Consider the following 23,619-nt stretch of genomic DNA (forward strand, 5'->3'; position numbering starts at 1 on the left):
AGTCAATAATTTTTTCTTATTCATAAGTCTAGATAAAAAGATAACACCTGCAAATAATGCCACTGACTTCAACAGGAATTGTAACTTTACAGGCAGTCCCCGGTTAACGGCGGGCTCGGTTAATGGCGATCTGGTTTTACAGCACTTGTCTAGCAACGAAAATTGGCAATTTTTGGCGCCGAAAATCTCCAATTTCCGCTTATTGGCACCAATGCATACCTAACAGAGGTGCCGATAAGCCCCGAAAATCGCTGAAAAAGCGCTGAAAACAGTTATCATCAAACCCTAAGAACAGAACCCCCAACGATAACTGTGGACTGCCTGTATATGTATATATGTATATATATATATATATACATACAATTACATACACACACACACACAAACACTTTCACAATGCAGTACAGTAATAAGTTCATTCTGAGAGCTGCTTTTATTTCCCCCAATTGAAAAACCAATTGTTAAAAAAAAAATTCAAGAACTGATCTATCTACAAAATGCGAACCTGAACCTTGTACTTCTATAACAATATGGTATAACCAAATTCTGATCTTGAGACCAAACAAAATGTTAATATCTACACTTCACCAGCTAAATATTATTACCTGTTTATCTTGAGATGCAACAGTGAATATGGATCTTGCAGGCAAAGCACTGCTAAAGAAGCATTCTTAGTCAATCTCCCATTTTCTTGCCTCTGTTTCTTGTTGCAGTTAGTACACAGCTTGATCTTCAACAAGTTTTCATGTGGATGCTACTGCATTCCAGTTACTAGATTTAAGAAAAAATTATCAAAACAGTATACACAACAGTTACTACTCTTGATGCCCTCATGCAAACTGTTTTACAAACATGGCTGTGAAATATTAAGTAATAAACAAGTGCTAAGGCAACTGCTGCACATGATCCTTCCTTTTAAGCTGGTATTTCGACTAATACCATGCCTAAAATATCTTCTAAAACTGCCCTTAAAATCTAATGTTGCAACCATGAAGATCTAATTACCATTTAATAAGATTCATAAGTATATCAACTTACACACTCAAAACATGATCAATGATACTGAGTGAAAGCTCATACTGTAAGCAAGAAAACTGGTTAAAATTTAAAACTGCAGGTTAGTTCAAATGAGAAATTTAACTACTTGACATGAACATGTAAATAGACCATGCATCTACCTGTAAAATGTTCCTAAATTCTACAAACTGCAAGCATAATATTCAAGTTATACAGTTTTGACTATTACAACACAGAATATAATACTTCAACCATCTTTCAACAGGCCTTAAGTTTAGGAATGACCGAAATAGGAACAGATTTAGTCTTTGGTTAATTAATTTTGAGATATAATGAAACCAACTAACCTGCTATATGAACGTCTTCGTCCTGCTGGAGAACGGGAATGGGAACCCCGTCTTGACTCAGACTCCAGGCGTGACCTAGAGCGTGACCTTGACTGCGGAGATCGGCTGTGTCTCTCCCCCTCCGGACTCTGTCAGCAAATAACACCGATTAGCTGAAATTAAAAAATATAAATTTTCATGGTAATATAAATTTCCATAATTAAACTTATCATTTGGATACTTACCTCCCATTAAAGATAGCTTATATCTCTGTGCTGATAGGCAAGTTGGCATTCAAACAAGGAAGAAGATCACTAGGCTGACCCAGACGACTGTCTACTGTACTTCATCAGCTCTCCATAAAGTGTGTTTCAAATGTTTCAGTTCTCATCCGACATATGACATTTTTATGAAAAAATGACATATTTATATTAAATAAATTTTTATATATATTACCGAACAACTACATAGCTATTAGTATCTACTTTACGCAGCAGCTCAAAATTTAAAACTTGCGGTAGCACACTTTTGTTTTGGGTGTACAGTAGTTATACTGCCCCGCCCACTTTTGGGGAAGATAGGTACAACACAGCTAAAGAGCTCAATTCGTTTATGCTCTATATCCATGAGAGGGGAAGAGGGAGGGATCTGATCCTGTAATTATTTGTTAAGTATGTATAAAACTTTATTTTAATATAAAAATCACAATTTCTGAAAGTAAATTGTATTTTTCCTAACTATACAAACCTGAGGTCCTTTACATTAGGAATTACTTTCAGCGTAGGCTGGAAACGGCCATTAACTCTTGAGCAAGGTGGTTAGGCAATAACTACCGCCAGGTAGGAGGGAATACCTGCCTGCCCGGATGTCAACATTCCAGTTTGCCTTTCGGTCCAGGTTCAGATTGAGGGGTGGCATGAGGTAGGCATAATATGTAATGTAAAGGACGGCAGGTTTGTAGAGTTAGGATAAATACAATTTACCTTAAAAAATTGTGATTTGTTCCGACACAACATACAAACCATCGGTCCTTTACATTAAGAAGACTCACTGGTTGGAGGGAGGAATCTGAGTGAGTCTCCTGAACTGACTGGAGTTCTGCACACCTGGGCTACTCCTGGTCAAAAGAGCGAGGAGGAGTACTGTGCCTCTGACATATTGAATGGAGTAGAGACACTACAAGATCAAATGTCATATACTGGACCTATTCGCATGAGTAAGGAAATGTAACTCATACGAAATAGCTTGGGAAGAATCTAGAGCTGTAGGCAATAAGGAAAAGCCAATTCCCTTATTGCCAGTCTACCCTTCCTCCCCTTACTAGAGGAAGGAGCGGAATTGCTTCTATGATTCTAGAAGAAAACTATAACGGGTGCTCGATGCGTAGTCTTACCGCACCAGCGCCAGATCCAGCAATTATCGGTTCAAGTCCTATTCTCATCCTGAAGGAGAAGTAGGAGGATGGGGAAGGAGGAGGAAAAGAGGCCAGTCACTCTCAGTATCCTTCTTACTTCCAGAACCAACACCTTAGGCAAGATGCTACTAGTCCTCTTGAAGGAGCCGGGTAAGAAAACACAACAGGGCCAGGGAAAAAAGGTTCCAAGGGCCTGTGGGCAAGACCACAGGAAGACAAGTGTGTGGTCTATGAGGCCACATCTTGCTTCCAGACCGATAGCACTCTGCAGGGCCCGAGTTCGAATCTCTGGCTGGCCAGTGAAGAATTAGAGGAATTTATTTCTGGTGATAGAAATTCATTTCTCGCTATAATGTGGTTCGGATTCCACAATATACTATAGGTCCAGTTGCTAGGTAACCAACTGGTTCTTAGCCATGTAAAATAAGTCTAATCCTTCGGGCCAACCCTAGGGGAGCTGTTAATCAGCTCAGTGGTCTTGTTAAACTAAGCTATACTTAACTTTTTTTTCAGACCGACAGAAACTTCTGGAATGCGAGGGTGGACCAAGCCACTGATTTCGTGAGCTCTCGGGTGGAGAGTACCGGTATCGTCATCGCCAGCTGCCAAGTACCTCCTTCGATCACTTCATGAAGCCAGGAGAAAGATGTGTCCTTAGACACTTCTTCCTTGGGAGAGATAGTACTAGCGAAAACGTCGACGACATCCAGGTTAGGAATGTCGAGCCTTTTCAGAAAGTACCACAGCTCCCTAATAGGACAAAGTAACGACTGATCTGGATCACTGATACAAAGTCCAAGAAGGAGGGGAACAAGAAAGACTCGAACCCGACAATAGATGCCAATGGATTCAGAGTCCACTTACGACATCCGAGAAGGAGTCGAGGTATTGATCTCCTTCACCAGTTCTTCCATCTTCTACGCCAAGGCCGGAGCGAGATGAGAGATGGTCCTAAGAGGGCACATCTCTATCCGACGACTCTCGTAAGGGCATGTGCAGAGCACGGGACAGGAACCCTAAACAAGAGTCACATGCCACCCAGGGAACAGTTCCCTGGAACAACAAGACTGAAGACGCTTCTCACCCGTAGCTAAATCTCGACTGAGGAGAAGAAGGCTACTTCAGATAGAAGACTAGGTCGCAAGGGCCTATGTTCTTCACAAATGAAAGGGAGTGAAGAGACCTTTGGGGGAGAAGACAAGTCCAGACTTGAAGAGCGACTCTGACCCAAGAAGAAGTTCCGTCAACGACACCCACCAGTGAAGACAGATACAGTCCCTGGGACAGTGTTGCAGGGGACTTCAAGAGATATCCAGCTATATCCGTTGCTGCTCAGCAAGAAAGCCTGTGCTTGCAAGGAAAGCTGGAAGGTCTCCCAGTCCTGAACACACAGGGATGTACTGCCTGAAGATCTGCTTCTTGTGTAGCTGCTACAGGAGGTTGGGTCAAGCAGAACTCTTCTCGATGCCTCGGCTATCAGGTCGGGCAAAAGGTGAAGTCTTCCAGCATTTGTCTGTAACTCGGGGTGAGCGATGCTTGTGAACCCCTAGTGAAACAGACAAATATGGAGGGAAAAATGTAAATATTGAATTTTTCCCCAAAAAGACAGCATGCCTTACCATAACAGCCTCTGGGTCTGGTATGAAGGAGCAAGAAAAATGATATTTTAATGATAAAATAAAGTTTGTTCATACTTACCTGGCAGATATATATATAGCTGTATTCTCTGTTAGTCCGACAGAATTTCAAAACTTACGACACACGCAGTGGGAGATCAGGTGGTTAGTACCCATTCCCGCCGCTGGGAGGCGGTATCAGAACCATTCCCATTTTCTATTCAGATTTTCTAGTGCCACTGTCTCCTGAGGGGAGGTGGGCGGGCACTATGAATATATATATCTGCCAGGTAAGTATGAACAAACTTTATTTTATCATTAAAATATCATTTTGTTCATGAGACTTACCAGTCAGATATATATATAGCTGAATACCACCATTGGAGGTGGGTACAGACAGAATAGGATTTTGGAAAACACACTACATGTAGGTGAAAGATACTTTGGTTCCTTACCTGTTAGCATAGCTGACTTCGTGATTACTGTCACCCAAGTCCGCTTCTGCTTAACTAGAGTCTCCAGCAAGGGTGTGACCTGTATAGCTGGTGAGTTCTAGATGCTCTGTCAACGGGGGCGTGACCACAATGTGACTAGACCATATTGACCATACAATGAGGGCAAACGAAGTAAAAACCAACCACCTGACCAAGCCTAACTAAGTTAGGATAACGCAACTGAAGCTAACGAGTGGGAAGTCCGCCACAGGCAGTCGACCCAACAACCGTAAAAACACTATCCAACCATTTTCTATAGGATAGGATGAGTGTCATCCCCTGCCCCCAGGAAAGTATCTGCGGAAACGTATGGTCCTAGCGAGAAGCAGTTCTCATATGTCGTCTTCACATCTCTCAGGTAGTGTGAGGCGAACACAGAGTTGCTACGCCAAAATGTGGCACCCAGAATGTTACTGAGTGACATATTCTTCTGAAAAGCCACCGAAGTCGCAACCACCCTCACCTCGTGGGCACTGACTTTCAGAAGTTTAAAATCAGTGTCTTGACAGCATGAATGGGCTTCTTTAATCGTATCCCTCAGAAAGAAAGCCAGAGCATTCTTCGACATAGGTAAGTCCGGTCTCTTTACGGAACACCATAAACTATCTGAGGGGCCTCGACTTTCCTTCGTCTTGTCTAAGTAGACTTTGAGAGCCCTAACAGGGCAAAGGACTCTCTCTGGCTCTTGAATTAGGATTTCAGCCATACCCTTGATTTCGAAGCTCTTGGGCCAAGGGTTAGACGGGTTCTCATTTTTTTGCTAAAGGAAGGGCTTAAAGAACAAACTGCATTATGTCCTTTAAAGCCTATATGTCTACTAAAGGCTTGCAGTTCACTAACCCTCTTGCAGTTGCTAGAGCGGTTAGAAAAATAGTCTTTCTGGTAATGTTCCTCAATGACGCAGAACGAAGAGGTTCGAACGAACTGGACATCAGGAACCGTAACACAACATCCAAATTCCAAGAAGGAGTCCTTAGCCGAGGCACCTTCGAGGTTTCGAAGGATCTGAATAGATCGTGAAGGTCTTTGTTGTTAGACAGATCCAAGTTTCTATGCCTAAAAACAGATGATAGCATACTTCTATATCCCTTGATAGTCGGGACTGCTAGTTTAACATCACTCCTCATAAACAAGAGGAAGTCTGCTATCTGGCTCACAGAGGTCGTGGTAGAGGAAATGCCCTTCTTTCTACACCATCTCCTAAAGACGGTCCACTTCGATTGGTACAAATTACTGGAAGAGAGTCTTCTCGCTCTGGCAATAGCTTTCGCCACTGGTCTAGAAAAACCTCTCGCTCTGGCCAGCTTCTCGATAGTCTGAATGCAGTTAGACACAGAGCGGGGAGGTTTTTGTGGTACCTCTCGAAGTGGGGTTGTCTGAGTAGATCGACTCTCATGGGCAGAGATCTCGGAAAGTCCACTAGGAAGGACATGACCTCTGTGAACCATTCCTCGAAGGCCAAAAACGGGCGATTAACGTCATCCTCGTCCCCTTCCGACAACGCAAACTTCCTGATGACTTCTCCGATGATTTTGTACGGGGGAAAGGCATACACGTCCATCCCCGACCAATCCCAGAGAAGAGCGTCTACTGAGAGCGCTCCTGGGTCGAGAACAGGGGAGCAGTAAAGAGGAAGTCTCTTCGTCCTTGGAAGTTGCGAAGAGATCTACCAAGGGACGCCCCAAAGCTTCCACAGTCCTTGACACACCTCTTGGTGTAGGGTCCATTCGGTCGGGAGCAGTTGTTGCTGCCGACTTAGAAGATCCGCACATACGCTTCTACGCCTGCAACAAACCTCGTGAGGATCGTAATATTTCGGGCCTGAGCCCACAGAAGGATGTCCTTTGCTAAGGCGAACAGGGACCGAGAGTGAGTTCCTCCCTGTTTCTTGAGGTATGAAAGGGCCGTGGTGTTGTTCGAGTTGATCTGGACAACTCGGTTCGTGACTCGATCCCTCGAAGAAAAGAAGGGCCAACTGAATCGCCCCCAATTCTTTGAGGTTTATGTGCCAGGACACCTGTTCCCCTCTCCAGGTGCCCAACACTTCGTCCCTCCCCAGTGTTGCTCCCCACCCCGAGATGGACGCGTCGGAAAACAACACTAGGTCGGGGTTCTGAAGTTTGAGAGAAAGGCCTTCTGCCAACTTCGATGGATCGAGCCACCACCGAAGGTGATTCTTTACCTTTGGCGAAATACTCAGAGAAACTTCCAGATTCTCCTTGTCCTGCCAGTTCTCTGCAAGGAAGAATTGAAGCGGTCTGAGATGCAGTCTCCCCAGGGAAACAAACTTCTCCAGTGATGAAATGGTCCCCAGCAGACTCATCCATTCCCTCACGGAGCATGTTTCTTTCCTCAGGAAGGCTGAAACTTTGCCTAAACACTGTAGTTGTCTTTCTTGAGACGGAAACGCTCGAAAAGCCACTGAATCCATCTGAATCCCCAGATAAATGATGGACTGAGTCGGGGTCAGATGGGACTTTTCGAAATTCACCAGAAGTCCTAGGGACTTCGTCAAGGTCAAAGTCGTGTGAAGATCCTCCAGACACCTTTGTCATTGATGAGGCTCGAATGAGCCAATCGTCCAAATAAAGAGAGACTCTTATTCCTCCAAGGCGAAGCCATCCCGCAACATTCCTCATTAAAATCGTGAAAACCATAGGAGCTGTGCTGAGCCCGAAGCAGAGGGCCCTGAATTGGAATACCTGTCCCCGCAGGACAAATCTCAGGTATTTCCTCGATAGAGGATGTATAGGGACGTGAAAATAGGCGTCCTGGAGATCGAGAGAAACCATCCAGTCGCCTGGTCTTAGGGCTCCCCATGACCGACTGGGACGTCTCCATTACTTGAACTTTTCCTTCAGAACGAAATGGTTCAACTTGCTGACGTCCAGAACTGGTCTCCATCCCCCTGACTGCTTCGGTACCAGAAACAGCCTGTTGTAAAAGCCCGGGGATTGTAAATCTGAGACCTGCTCCACAGCTCTCTTCTCGAGCATTTGCTTGAGCAGGTCGAAGAGAATCTGCTGCTTCTCCTGCTGATAGGATGGCGACAGATCTATGGGATTCGTACTTAACGGAGGCAATAGTTGTCCGTCCCTCTCTCTCTCCAGGCTCTTGCAAAAGAAAGAAGCCTGGCTCCTACCGGTGTCTGAAGGTCCACGGAGTCATTTCTTGCCCCTGGTCTTAGAAGGGGCTCTACCTCTTGAGGGACCTCTTCCTCGAAAGGACGATCTAGAGGAGGGTCCTCCACGAAAGGGCTTCTGAATCTTGGAAGCCTGCCCAAGGGAAGAAGTCGAAGGGGCTGCAGGACGTCTAGAAGACTGGGCCAGGAGGTCCTGAGTAGCCTTCTCTTGCAAGGTGGCGGCCATATCCTTGACTAAGGACTGGGGAAAAAGATGGCTAGAAAGCGGAGCGAACAACAATTCTGCCTTCTGAGTAGGAGAGACCGACTTCGCCGTGAAGTTGCAGTAAATGGCTCTCTTCTTTAAAAGCCCCGTACAGAAGTGGGCAGCCAGTTCTTCGGAGCCATCCCTAACCGCCTTGTCCATACAGGATAGGACGCTAAACAAATCTCCCAGACTAATGGAGTCAGGGCTACGAGCCTGCAAGTCCAGGACTCCCAGGCACCAGTCCAGAAAGTTGAAGACTTCTAGACCTGAATAGGCCTTTCAGATGGTGATCGGTCTCAGATAAAGACAAGGACACCTTCGCTGATGAAAGGAGAGACCTTCTGGGGGCGTCCACAAGGCTGGCAAAATCCCCTTGAGAAGAGGAAGGAACTCTCCAACCAACCTCCTCTCCTGTCTCGTACCAAATTCCTGCTTTTCCACTCAATCTTGATGGAGGCAGGGCGAAAGAAGTCTTGCACTGGGCCTTCCTGGAGTCCATCCACTCCTGAACCTTGTTAAAGGCCCTCTTCAGTAGAGAGACATAGCCATCTTCACAAAACCAGAAGACTTTTGTGATTTAGACGAGGTTAGCTGCGAGGGGGGAGGGCGAGGAGCAGAGGGTTGAAACTTGTCCCCAAACAAGTCCTTCAGCAGCCTAGTCAAGACTTGGTAGTCTGCAGAAGCTGAAGAAGAAGAGGACTGATCCTCAACTGCAGGATCCGACTCGCTAGACAGCTCTCCTTCTTCCACAGGAACAACCGAAGGGGCAGGAGAAGAACCGGGAGGACGGGTCCTTGCAGACCAACACGCAAAAGGGGACTTCTGCTTGGAAGAAGTCCGAGAGGGGTCGCGAAAGTCTCGGGCAGAAGAGTCTCCAAACGAAGCGCCCCGACGAGCGTCCTGACGAGCTTCTTGACGATCGATCCGACGAGCGTCCTGGTGAGAGCGAGCAGCGAGGGAGGCGTCATGCCTCGCAGCAAGGGAGGCGTCGTGCCGAGCAGCAAGGGAGGCGTCTTGCCGAGCAGCCAGGGAGGCGTCATGACGAGCAGCAAGGGAGGCGTCATGTCGAGCAGCAAGGGAGGTGTCTTGCCGAGCAGCATGAGAAGCGTCATGCTTAGCAGCGTGAGAAGCGTCCTGGCGAAAACAAGAGGATCGTCGAAACGTGGCGTCAAGCCTGGCAGCATGAAGAGCATCAGAAAGCGGAAATTGCGATCCCTGCCGAGACCAGTAAAGCGCTCAGCAACAGGACTTCTAGAGGGCGCGCTGCATGAGACGACAAATCGAACGTGGAGAAGGAGAAGGGAAGGTTTGGACCTCTTGATCGGCAGCCGGGAATCCTTCCGACGCGACACGCGCATCAGTCTCCTTCTGGGCCATTAACGGCCAATTGCTTCTGCATGCCTAGGAGCAGCTTACGCAGTAGGAGAAGATTCCTCCTCAGGAGAAGGGCTGATCCTGTGAGAAGAAGAGGGGCGAGGGACGCCTTCTTCCTTCTCACAGGGAAGCAACAGCCTTCTTTCTGGAGCGAGCGGAGCGCTCAAAAGCGTCATCGTCCGATGACGCCCTGGTCCTCTTCTGCGGTGGGATGGCGCCAAAATCCTCCGGAGAAGAGCGAAGAGCGCCACGAGAAAAGGGACATGAAGCGTCCCTTCTTTGAAGCTTCTCTTCAAAGGGCGAGAATCCCGTGATTTCCACTCCCGACGCTGGGAGGAGGAATCGGGGAAGAGAAGCAATCCTTAAGGATTCGTGCCCGAGCACGATCCTGGCAGCCTGGGAAGCGCCATCAGGACATGCCGAAGGGACGCCAGATCGGTGGGGTCCGCGTAACCCTCTTGCGTTTTCGACTTGCCCACTCCCTGAGTCCTGGGAGTCCGACAGAGGTCTAGACCTAGAGGCGTTATACGGCCGATCTGACGCCCCCTCCACAACACAAGGGGGACAGACACTATCACTGCACTTCACAGCACTTTGAAGAGCGAGCATATTAGCTTCCAAGGTACGAATGGAAGACATAATAACCGCCAGGGCATCACCTTCCGCAGACACAACCCCGGGTTCGGGGCAACACCACAGGGTTAGGAAGAGCTACGCCTACAGGAGGGTTAACAGGTGAAAAACACTACCCTGACTCCTACCACTTCTGGAGGAAGACGACCTGATCCTATCTCGCTCTAGCTTTCTCACATACGAATCATAAGTCCTCCAACTAGCATCAGACAAAGATTCACACTCCTTGCATCGGTCATTCAACAAACAAACATGCCCTCTACAACCCAAAGCATACAGTGTGAGGATCTACCAAATTTTTCGGTAGCCTCACCTACAGTCTTGCACACGGCAAACTCGATAACTAGAAGAACTAGATTCAGACATCTTAATCCAAGGAAAAACAAAGCCAAATCCAAAACAATCCACAATAGCGTATGCCTAGCCACAAGTCCAAGTCAAAAACCAAAAATCAAACAAATACTCAAGTGACAACCAAGTTTTATCCGAAATCAAGACGGAGGTACTGAAAACAAGTGTTGACAGTACCGGCGACAGAGAAAATCTGAATAGAAAATGGGAATGGTTCTGATACCACCTCCCAGCGGCGGGAATGGGTACTAACCACCTGATCTCCCACCGCGTGTGTCGTAAGTTTTGAAATTCTGTCGGACTAACAGAGAATACAGCTATATATATATCTGACAGGTAAGTCTCATGAACAAAACTACCAACTTTTTGTGCTAGGAGGCCACAGAAAGACGGTAGAGATTTCTGAGTCGAGCAGTCTCTTCATGAATCTTCGTGAAGAAAAGAGTGAGCAGTACATTCTGTCCCGATCACTCAAACCCGAGGCCAAGCTCGCCTGCCAATACATTTCCACTGGGAATGCATCTGGTTAACTGAGCTGTCAAGTGCACTATAGAACACTCGAGTACTTGCAAGTGTCGACATTTGAAACAGGAGGAAAAAACGATTACCTCTTGTTTGTCGACAAATGCCACTATTGTGGTTTTGTTGTTCAACGAAACCACTGAATGTCGCAAAACTCATCCTGAATTCTCGGACAGCCAAAAGCTGCCCTGAGCCCAGGACGGTGATAAGAAGGTACTAATCATCTCGGTCACACACCTTCAAGACAAAGTCTTACCGATGTGCGCCTCTTCCTCAGTCAGTGAATTCGTAAGTAGACACACGATGTGAGGGGAATATGCAAGCATATTTGAAGGTTACTTCAATCAAACATTAGCCGAACTCTTTCCTCATACCTCGAAGAGGAAAGAAGGACGGAGGAATGGAAGCAGACCTCCATTCTCCACCATGGGGAAGCTTCTGCAAGATGACAGGATGCCGAGGCAATTAGCTCTAGCTGGGCTGGCATTCCAAAAATCGGGAGCACAGGAGAGGAAGTGGGACGGAAGTTTGATAAAAAAGTTGCCGAGACCTAAGGAATATAGATACTTCTGAAGGAAACCATTCCCAGGTCTCTGCAATGTCACTGCCAACTCCAGAGACTCCATCAGTATCATTTCATCCAGGCATCAGCAGCATGAGAACGTCTTCCCGGTCGATACTTCTTTCTCTCTTCCCTTCTTCCCTCCTCCCTCCCTATGGAAAAAAGGGGGGAAAGAGACACAGTTATGTACACTTTCCTAGAAGCGAAGAAGAGGGCCATGTGCTCCGCAATCTTCTTCCGAAGCCTGGGACTTCTTAGGAGTTGAGGGGGGCTGGCTTGAACTCAAGGTCAAGTCGAGATGACTAAGACCCCAAGGTCTTCGCCACTGTCCAAAGGACAAGGCAGTGCCCTGGTATGAACCTTGATTACCGAGGTTTCTGGCAAATCTCTGAAAGAGAAAGGAAGAACCAAGTAAAGGTTTGTTCTTCAGGGTCAGGCCAACTCGGGACTTACGAAGCCGGAGATCTGAACTGGGACTGTCCTTCTTAGCACCAGAATTGCCCAGAGAACTGAAGTCGGCAAGACCCTTTGAGGCAACAAGAACACGTACTCTGTCGAGGCAGGGGAGAAGCTTGGTGTCTCAACCTGAATGAACCCCTTCTCCAAAGAAAAGATTCATCTGGTCAAGAACGCTCTCGGAAGCAAGGACCGTGGCGGCCCCCAACATCCTCGGCCCCTTGGGAACTGCAAGGGTTGCGAGTGATGAAGATTATTCATTGGGGGAGCTGTGGTCCTGTCCTGGGGATCCTTGCGCTGACGAATCGGTGAAGTTCTCTGAAAAACAAGGGCGATTGCAACTTGAAGAGGAAGACCCTCGCTGCTTTCGAAGTGTGACACTCCTGTACCTCTCCCCTTGGAGGGAGACCTTGACAGATCCCATTAAACCCTCCTTGGCTACCTGGTTGTACTACGAAACAATCGAGGGACCGACACCCAAAGCACGCCAGGCAGCCAAACTCTGAAGAAAAATTCGTTAGAGGTCTCTCTGTCCGTCTCACGCCTCTCGGAACAACCGAGAGGAAAAGAGAACAGGTGAAGAGAAAGAGTACCCCTACCTGTCCTCCAAGACCAGCAAGAGAGGCGGACCATGAGCGATAATCAACCAAAGTAGAGAGCTTGTGCTGTGGCAAAGCGCTTTCCTGGGAAGAGTAGAAAGTTCACTCGAACAGAGCCAAGAACCCGATTCGGAAGAACCAAGTGGGGCTGAGCCGAGCCCCACCGAACCGAGCTGATCAAGCGAACGCGATCCAGGGGTGGTTAAAGTTAAGTATATCCTAGTTTAACCAGACCACTGAGCTGGTTAACAGCTCTCCTAGGGATGGCCCAAAGTACTAGATTTATTTTACGTGGCTAAGAACCAACTGGTTACCTAGCAATGGGACCTATAGCTTATTGTGGACCACATTATGATGAGAAATTAATTTCTATCACCAGAAATAAATTCCTCTAATTCTTCATTAGCTGCTTGGAGAGTCGAACACTGGGCCAACAGTGTGCTAGCCGAAAGCTCTACCCACCCCTCCAATATGCAGTGGACTGGGAGGCAGGCGGGTCGAGCTGAGCCGAGTCGAGTCGAGCCAAGCAGAGCCAGTCTCACAAGCACCACCAGGGGCTGGGCGGAGCGAGCAAGCTGAGCCGATCGCGCGAACACAATCGGAACTGGACAGGGCGGGACTTGCGTGCCGTGAATTATTGCTAGTTTCCCGAACTCTAAACTCCCTCGAGGCTGAGGCCCCTCGAGAAGGTTGAAGGAGGAATTCTGTGTCTGCTATCCTTCATGCTTGAACCCTAAGGTTCAAGACACGAGGATGAATCCTGGCCAAACAGCCAAAGCAGCTGGCAGGCAGTATTGAGACACCTGGCATCTTGGCACCCAGACACCTGGCATCCCTTCACCCAGTCACCTGGTTGTCTTGGCACTTTCGTCCTGTGCCTCTTGTCAGGAGAGCGCTCGTGATTCATAGGATTCGAGTGACCCATGAGACTCCCGAAAATTGGGAGTGGCTACTTTTGGTTTCCTAAGAGATCGATAAGAGCCAGGCACAGAACCAGTCTTAGACGCCGACTCCTAAGACTGGCAACGAGGGCGCAGCCTCTCGAAATGCCAGACCCCACAGGAGAATGTGCGGGAACAGCCAACGAGAGAAACTTGTCTCCCAGAAGAGAGTCAGTCCCTTAGAAGTCCCGCTGGACTCCCGAAGGGAATCTCTTCCCTGCTTCTTCTGGTGTTCGAACTGATAGGATCGAGACACCAGACTGGGAACTCGACCGAGCACTGGTAAGCACTTGGGGAGCGCCTGTGGTGCTGGCAGGAAGAGCTGAGACACCTGGGTGCCTCGGCCCTTTCTCTCGCACTGCTCCCGAACTGGGCCGGGGAGAGTACTCTCCAGACCAGACTGGGATACTCGATATTCCACTGAATCTCAAGCATTCGGAGCGGCTTGCGAACGAGGACCCGAAGCAGGCCTCATCTTAGAGGAGGAACCTCTAGGACTGGGAACGGTATTGCAAATCGAGGTCTGCGCACCTGCAGCTCCCGAAACACAAAACCCAGGGGTATGTGAATCGGTTTCCTAACCTGAAGGTTGTGAAGAGCCACCGAGATACCCATTGCCTCCTTGGAAGGAGGCAGTCCCTAGATGTCCCAGGGCATCAAGGGGAAAGAAGCAGCCTTCCTCTCCCTTGGCCGATGGAGGTCTGTCCGGTTCCTGGGACCCCCTCGAACCTTGGGAGAGGAAGGGGAGAGGCAGCAGAAGATGAAATCAAAGATAAGTTGAAGAAGATGTTGGCTACTCCCACAGGGCGACTTCCTTCACCTTCATTCTGACATCTTCTACAGGATGGTGGACATGAAATATCGTAACCTCCAGGGCAGCTAGGCAGGAACACAACAGAAGTGGCACAAGACACGACCACCAGAAGCCACAGGCACGATCAGGATAGCCGGTACAGGAACTACGGAAGCAGTTCGGAAAGCAGGAGCTACCGCATCGGCCAGGAACGTCGCTTCCACAGGGTAATTTCCTTCACCTTCACTCCCACATCATCTACAGGTTGGTGGACATTGTAACCTCCAGGGCAGCTAGGCAGGAACTCAACGAAAGCGGCCCATGACACCACCACCAGGGGAAGCAGCAGGTATGATCAGGACAGCCGATGCAGGAGCTACAGAAAAAATTCAGAAGGCAGGAGCTACAGCAACGTCCAGGAACGTCACCAGCAGTGACAGGAACCATCAGGACGGCTGCGGCAGGAGACCAGGAAGAGCCACCCAGAGACTGTCGTCGAGTTAACAGAAGCATAAGACAGGAAACAGCAGGAGCATATGGGCCACAGATACACCAGAGGCAGTCAGTGCCAAGGCATACATGAAGGCCAGCAATGACAGCAATCGATCCACATCGGCAAAGAAAAAGCAAAGATGATTAGTAGAGGGAGACTCCTCTCGCTATGAGGGGAACTGCCCTACGCAGCGAGAGGAGGCCCCTTAGAAGCGGTTGCCTGACCGCCCACCCACTCCCTCGCGGTCTTCGCCTGACAAGTGAGCGAAGAGGGTGAAGGAGAGAGAGCTCTACTGAAGGACAGAAAGGAAGAACTTACAGGGAGAGAGAAGGAAGGAGGGGAGTCCACCAAGGGTGCCGTGGAAGCGGAACTTACAGACAACACCTGCAGCCTCCCCCCAACAACTCTCTATAGCACAGGCGGTGAACACAACACTCAGAACAAGTAGGAAGGAAGTAGTCATGCCCTTGTACACAAGAATGGAAGTGAACTCTTAAGTCCCAATCAATGTAGGGGTGCGAAGATATTACGTCCCAACTAATATCTCTGAACGTACAGGGGAACGCCTTCAGTATCTAAATAAAGGGCTACTGGAAGAGAAGCATTACCGCTCAGGTACACCCCTCTAAATACGCCCTTGGCCGTCCAACCCGAGACACAGACGCAGGGGAACAACGGCTTATGCAAGGTTATCACAAATTGTCGGTTTGTATTAATAAATATCAAACACATGTAATATATACACAAAAATACATTAAGGTCCCAACAGGATAATAAAGAGCTTAATGACAGTCAGGCAAAGAGATCTGAAACCACATCTGCAACACATGACGGCCGAAAGCAAACTGGAACTTTTACATCCGGGCAGGCGGGTATTTCCGCCTACCAGGCAGTAGTTACTGCCTAACCACCTTGCTCAAGAGTTTAACAGCCGTGTCCAGCTTTGCCGTAAGTAATTCCTAATGTAAAGGATCGATGGTTAGTATATCTTGCCGGAACAAGTTCTCTTCTCTTGGTGAGGTTAGGTTGAGGGTGTCCTGTGAACACAGCTGGTAGGGTACAGCATCCTAAGTATAGTTAGGTAGGTTTGACTGTATTACCCCTGAAGAAGTAGCCAACAGTTCGTCTAGTGTGTGTAAAGAGCTTAAAACATTTTACATATATTTTAAAGGAAATCCATTGGCTACTTTCTGCAGTTTGGAGTATCCCCTTGAACTAAACTCAAATTATACTATATAGCCTATACCTCTCATAGCATAAGTCTAACACAATTCTCTATAAAGTATCTAACTAGCATTTTGATATTATCAATCAATTCAAAGCAGTGATTTATTTATTATTGAATTCAGAAATATATCAGCAAAATGAATTGCTTATAACAAAGAGCGTACGTACTTGTACTACTTCTGCGTATGTGAAGTGTATAATGTATACAAAACCTACATAATACAAATAAAACATAAATGCTTTCTTTTTAAATTACCCAATACTGCATACTTTATAACAAGAGAGAGAGAGAGAGAGAGAGAGAGAGAGAGAGAGAGAGAGAGAGAGAGAGAGAGAGAGAGGTAAGCAAATACACCTACAGTGCATAGTTTATCCTAACATGATACATACCTATGTGTATAACCTGTGCATGCAGACATACAAAGAAATGTGCAACACTACATTAATGTACTGTATTAAGTACATTACAGTACAGTACTGCATTACGTAATGTCAATAAGAAATAATGAGAGAGAGAGAGAGAGAGAGAGAGAGAGAGAGAGAGAGAGAGAGAGAGAGAGAGAGAGAGAGAGTCACCAACTGGCTAAGGCAGACTAAGTTCAGACTAACCTAAAATGTCCTGTCAGGCTTACCCACACAGCCTAGCTGATGCAGGAGAGGGTAAAACTTTAGAGTAATACTGCGCCCCCCTGGTTCGGTGATTAGCTTACCAGTTTACGCGCAAATTGGGTGCCACGTTTAGTACCACCCCCTGGGGATGAACGTAAAAGGCAAACAAAAAAGGGTAAATATCATAAACAACATAATCCAACGCATACAAAGGCTAAAAGGCGTGAAGAGAGCTGCGGCAGTGGTCTTCAGTTTTACACCAGAAGCGGCTAAACCAGTGACTACAGCATCCTACTGCTACCTCTACCCTAGGCTGGCCTTTGCAGTCTCGGCAACGGTGGGATCCCTAGGGCCGCAGCACCTCTGCAGGAGGGTTAAACACCTCGGCCTACCTAGCCTAGGCTACGCTAAAACTCCTACGAAACCAGGTTCGGGCTAAAAGGCATTTGCTATCATTAAACTTCCGTCGGTTTATGTCTAAATGAGGCAGATTTCGACTTTCAAGGAGAAGCCGCCACCACTTTCCTGTGACAAATGATCTTCGCGACAATAATCCGACGTGAAAATCGTGAAATTGAGAGTTGTTGAGCCTAGGTCTATTGATTGACATGTCAGGAGGTACAGTAAAAGGGCCGAAGAGGCGAAGCTCCTCCGGACTCGCATCATCGGTGTCATATTAACTTATGCGCCTAATGTTGCCTTTGCCATACAAGACATGAACTTTACCTCCATGTTTAAGTAGTGAAGCCGATTACGAGTCTCGCTGTTGTATTGCGCCCTTTAGCTATCCCACCATGTACACACAGTTGTTGAAGCGGCTGTAAGACGCCCTCCTATTGGCTCAATTCGCAAGGGGTTCTGTGATTGGTCCGTTAGAGCGTCCTCGGCAAGCTTTCTGTCCTTTTCAGACTTAAGTCAAGATCCCTGCGAAGTCCTTTGGTCAAAATGAAATTTCGACTCATGTAAGTATTATCACTAGAGGGTAATACATGCGATCACTTCAATTTCTGCTTTTCATGTGAACAGCTTATTACCGGAAAAATTAAAACGTATTTCAGATCAGGGAGAGATTTTTACTAGCATGGAATTCTGAAGAACTGGTGTCTTGTCATAAACAGCTCCTGGCACGTGGACATAGTGAGATCTCACCAACAGGATATTATTATTCATTCCACAGTCTGTAATGTGAAAGAAAGTAAAAACTACCGCGCTGTTAACTCCTACAACTGCCAACTTTTCAAACAAGTGAGATAATCAGACGTGTGACATTTCAACACATATAGCCTACCACTTTTCCCTTTTATTCGTCCCCCATTTTAGATCAATTAAAATTACTAACGCTAGCCATACAGCAGGCTTGTTGTCAGGTCATACTCCGTCGAAATAGCATGTAGGACCTGCATATTTATTTGTCATACACACTTATCCAGAGGCATTCGAAAATCACTCACGTACTCGTACTCCATACTAGCTGTCAAATCCACTCTACCATAAAATTAAGAAAATAAAAAAGATAATCTTTTTTCTTGAAACACGTGAGATTTTCAGTCTACAGTCTTTCATATGCATATCCGAAGGGTTTAAAACAAGTACAGCTTGGCTCAGATAACCTAAAACAACGCCTTAATCACGCTCTCATCCATTTTGCGTTCTTAAAAAATAAAGGAAAAAGCTACCTGGGAGAGGAAAGCAGTGACGTCCCTTGTGTTTCTAGCTGATGCCCTGGTTCCTGAAAGTCTCCTCTAAGTCTCTACCAACCCATGCCATGTCGATTGGCATCTTTTTGACAAAGAAGCAGGTGATCTTGGCGTGACACCGCGAGACATATGCTAGTTCACAAAATTTACAAATTCCCTTCTTTTCATAATTTTCATTTATGAAATTTTAATTCTTGCATACACTCTGAAAAGCATGTTGTAAGGTGTTTGAAACCAATTTCCTCCTTCAAATATCTCGTTTTACATAGATTTTAGGGCTTGTAAATATTTAGTTGGATGCTCAAAATTAGGATGTCAGTTAACTTTTAACTAAAGGGATAAGAACTTATGCCGGCATCACATTTTGACGATTCGAGACCCGACCGTTGTAATTTGCCCATTACGACGCGGTTTCGCTCGGGTACGACCAAATCGGCAACAATCGGCATGATTCGTAACGCGTCGCCGAGTTTGACGACGTCCGCCAAGTGGTGGTGTAGGTGGGAGGCTGCACGACGCGGTCGAGTCACGACGACTGTCAAAAGTCCCCATGTAATGACGCAACTGTGTCGTAATGTCTTTGCGACTGACGAGACGGCGTCAGCATTGGATTACATCAGACATAACTAGCAATGTAGACATGCAGCATCCAGTATGATGTACCCCATGTACTTGGCAGCGTGTGCAGTGGGGATGCGCAGTAGTCTTGTAAGAGACCCCATCGCGCTGATCGCGGTCTCTTTCAAGCACACGTGTGTGTGCGTCATACCTTCAGAGGGACCCAGACAAAAACAAGAGCATCCCATTTTCTCTCTCTCTCAAGGAACGCAACTTCTACCATACAATATTTCCGTCTGTTTCTCCCTAACCATTGTTGTCTCGATTTATGTACAATCACCACTACTTGCATTGCCATGCAAGCATTCTAATCATGTACTCATAATGTTCTACCGAATCTTCTGTATCAAACTGTATGTATGTTTCTGTTTGTGAAGACACCAAACGTCTCGCTATTTCACATATATTATGCTACTGCATTGTATTCATTAATCTGTCTCAAATCATGCAATGGCCATATGTAGAATTTCCTGGCCTTTCCATTGATATATGTTTTATCACTATACGTTTATTATGTCTCTCACAATCGCCATCTGTTTGTCTGCCGACAAACACAGATGTCCAAAATATTACCTCTGTTTTGCCCTGTCTGTGTGTAGATACTACTTTGTGGCGCGCACCAGCCAATAACAACTTGGAAGATTCTGTACATTTTTCAGTAAGGAACCACCAATAAACCAGTCAACACCCAGCCAGTATGTCACTCTATCCGATCCTTACACTGGTGACCCTGGAGTGACCCGAAGGAGCCAATGGCAGACGTCCGACTCAAGATGATGACCCACGCGCCAACAAACCCTTTGCAACCTCCCCGCTTCCAGCCGTCCCCTAGTGCTCATTAGATGTCCAACCCTCCAAGATGACCCATCCCACCACAGGAGCCCTGGACACCTCCTCCAGGAAGCCTGACGCTGCCCCCGAACTCGCAACAGACGAGCTGACCAACGAAGGACCAGCCGACATCATCCTTCAGCCTGCTGCCGTCCCCCTTGAGCTGGCTACCTAAGGATCTTGCTTTTGGGGGGGAGTATTGTAAGAGACCCCATCGCGCCGATCGCGGTCTCTTTCAAGCACACGTGTGTGTGCGTCATACCTTCAGAGGGACCCAGACTTCTACCATACAATATTTCCGTCTGTTTCTCCCTAACCATTGTTGTCTTGATTTATGTACAAACACCACTACTTGCATTGCCAAGCAAGCATTCTAATCATGTACTCATAATGTTCTACCGAATCTTCTGTATCAAACTGTATGTATGTTTCTGTTTGTGAAGACGCCAAATGTCTCGCCATTTCACATATATTATGCTGCTGCATTGTATTCACTAATCTGTCTCGAATCTCGTGCAATAGGCCACATGTGGAATTTCCTGGCCTTTCCATTGATATACGTTTTATCACTGTACGTTTATTATGTCTCTCACAATTGCCATCTGTTTGTCTGCCGACAAACACAGATATCTGAAACATTACCTCTGTTTTGCCCTGTCTGTGTGTAGATACTACTTTGCGGCTTGCACCAGCCAGTAACAACTTCGGAGATTCTGTACACTTTCAGTAAGGAACCACCAATAAACCAGTCAACGCCCAGCCAGTATGTCACTCTATCCGATCCTTACAGTCTGACTGAGTCACGTGTTTTGCAGGCATAAAAGGGTGCGTGCCAGGATCTCCGTCCTCACTCATCTTTCACTTCTGACTTCTATGCGTGACCCTCGCTGCTTTAGCATTCACCATGCCCCAGAACATCGTGAAGGTGAAGAAGATTGTTCCGCATAAGGAAGCCTCACAAGCCACCTCTTCTGCATCATGTACTTCTGCTGAAGATGGATGTTGATCCTTAAAGCAAACACCGTCAGTCATATGTCAACCACACTTGCACACAAAGTTGGAGTTTTTTGTTTACATTCTGTGAGAGAGAGAGAGAGATGTATTGAATTCAGTTTGCTCTAACTTAAAAATCTTAGTTTGATTTGTAGTTAACGTAAAAATGTGAGCAGTATTAAAGAGGAGGAAATTTCATTTCATCTTCATTTCCATCAGTGTATTGCTTTGTGTGTTTCATCTTTATCCTTTAACTCTTTTTATTTCTTTTGTTTTTGTGTAATTTTTTTGTTTTATTGTGATCTTGTTCTTGTGGAGAGCATTTTTATTCAGTGCTAAATTTTGTGAACAAAAATTGTTAAAGTGTAACATCCACTGGTATAATTTAATTCCATGGCGGATCCTGAAGCAGCATTTTAAAGCCTCAAACTGACGTTTCTAATACTTGAAAATAGAGAGTAGTAATGAAATAGTGGTGAATTCACATTGAGTTCCTCAGTGTCTTGAATGAAATAACCTGACGTCTAGGGTGATCAGAAACCCCATGTCAGCAAGCATCCAAGAGAGATTTTGACTGATAGAAAGACAATACAGTGTTTATCAAATGACTTAAGTCTTCAGAATTGTGGAACCCATTGCTGAATTACTGTACTGATTGTGCAAGTTTATTCATCTTTTTAGTGTGTCATGGAGAGTGCAGCCTTGAGCACTTCGAGCTAAACCATGGTTGCAGAAGGTAGAAAGTTTTTCCTTAAATTAATCTCCACTTGCTCCCAGAGTGGTTATAACAGCCAAACTAAAGAAAGTACAAGAAACTTAATATATATATATATATATATATATATATATATATATATATATATATATATATATATATATATATATATTTATATGTATATATATCTATATATACTTGTATATATTTTCATGTATTTAGAATATTCGTCCCTCCAGTCCATTGACTAGGAAATAAAATTTCATGGCGGCTGGAGGAGACCCCACTAGGCACCCTAACCCCAATATCATATGATTTTGAGGGACAGAAAGCCATTAGGGAAGAAAGACCAGTCAGGACAGTAATTGGGCTGCTAGTCTGACCCTTAGTTAGTCTTAACTATAAGACCTATTTCCCTTCGACCTTTGTACTGGTTGTTATTGCCTTTCCAGATAAACCGATGTCCTGTACCCGTCCATAAAATTGAATGGGGGGTCTCGGTGACCTCTCTGTCTCACTCTGCGTCAGACCTCTACAGAGCAAGGTCGCTGAAGCTCAACAGTGCTAAGCTGGTGCTGTTCTGCCCTCTTACCACTGGCCACGTGTTGGGACTTCTGCAGCTGGAATTCATCTTTTGCAAGAGAGCTCCATGCACAGATGCAACAAGGTACGTCTTGAAGTTCCAAGTAACGCCATTGCTCTTTTCCTTCTCGTGAATTTCTCTCCATTTTCAGTACCTCCAATTTTCCACTCTCCTGAACAAAGTCCCTTTGTTTTCCACAGCCTAGCATGAACATTTGCCCTCATGACTTGTTCCAAGCTTAAATTAAGTTTGTTCTGTGATAATAATTAGAGCATTCCCACAATAGTTTACCATGTGTTAATTAAATCTAATTGACAGTCCCCTTCCTCGTGAATAATTAATTTCATGTGAGAGAAAGTCTTTGTGTCACTGTCTGACCTGAAATTCTTTTCCAGAATCCTGGGATCTGGCTCTTCAAAGTTCTGCCCCTGCTTGCAAAACAATTGCCTTTGAAGACTCGTTTCCATCTTGCCACGTGCAAGAATCTTCTGCAACAGCAGTCCACAGGGGCCACGTGTCAGGCCTCTCAGCGTTATCGTTGTGCTAATGTAAAATAATTTATCATCCAGTCTTAAGCAGTTTGTAAGATTCGTGTTAACCTTTTATTTATTGGCTATTTGTAATTACACCTTTTATTGCACACTGCATATGACTTGATGGCTTGACTGCCAGCCCATCCATATTAATTTCTAGTTGCAAAGGTTGTAAATAAATTACTCTAAACTAACCAACTTGTATGAAAGGCGACCTTCCCATTTTTTTTAACAGATGTAATTTCAAGGTAAGACATACTATTAATTACATTTATTGTTTATGTTCTGAGCTCTAGGTGTTGGCCCCTAAGGCAAATTACATTCAAAATCAAATTTAACTCTTCCAGTGTATAATATATATATATATATATATATATATATATATATATATATATATACACATATATATATATATACATACATATATATATATATATATATATATATATATATATATATATATATACACTGTATATATATATATATATATATATATACATATATATATATGTATGTATATATATATATATATATATATATATATATATATATATATATATATATATATATATATATATATATATATATATATATATATATATATATACATAACAGACTTGATAGAATTCGCCAATTGTTGACAAAAACGGTTACACAGATCAAATAATTGAAACTGCATTATTAAAAAATAAAATGGATGAATTTTAGCAACCCAACACGACGGCGAACAAAGAGAGCGTGATTATTTACCATCATCTGCATTATGGGTCGACATGGTCTACATACATGGAGGAATACCGCACACTACGTGGGATAGATATCAGAGGCATAAT

At 45.5% G+C, this 23,619-nt stretch overlaps 1 protein-coding gene across 2 annotated transcripts in view; it reads right to left on the reverse strand.

Annotated features, from left to right (window-relative positions):
• LOC136853977 (transformer-2 protein homolog alpha-like) overlaps positions 1-23,619 on the reverse strand; it is a 176,819-nt gene that overhangs the window by 148,054 nt on the left and 5,146 nt on the right. Inside the window, exons 1-2 of one of the 2 annotated variants that reach the window (XM_067129899.1) lie at positions 17,543-17,835; positions 1,365-1,492 (exon numbers count right to left, since the gene is read on the reverse strand). In XM_067129899.1, coding sequence (XP_066986000.1) covers positions 1,365-1,492; positions 17,543-17,548 — 134 coding nt within the window. In that variant the 5' untranslated portion in view covers positions 17,549-17,835. Of the gene's footprint in view, positions 1-1,364; positions 1,493-17,542; positions 17,836-23,619 lie in introns of those variants that run through there. The other variant, XM_067129898.1, reaches the window with a different exon arrangement.

This window comes from Macrobrachium rosenbergii, chromosome 28 (genome assembly GCF_040412425.1).
Source record: "Macrobrachium rosenbergii isolate ZJJX-2024 chromosome 28, ASM4041242v1, whole genome shotgun sequence".
Lineage (NCBI taxonomy): Eukaryota > Metazoa > Arthropoda > Malacostraca > Decapoda > Palaemonidae > Macrobrachium > Macrobrachium rosenbergii.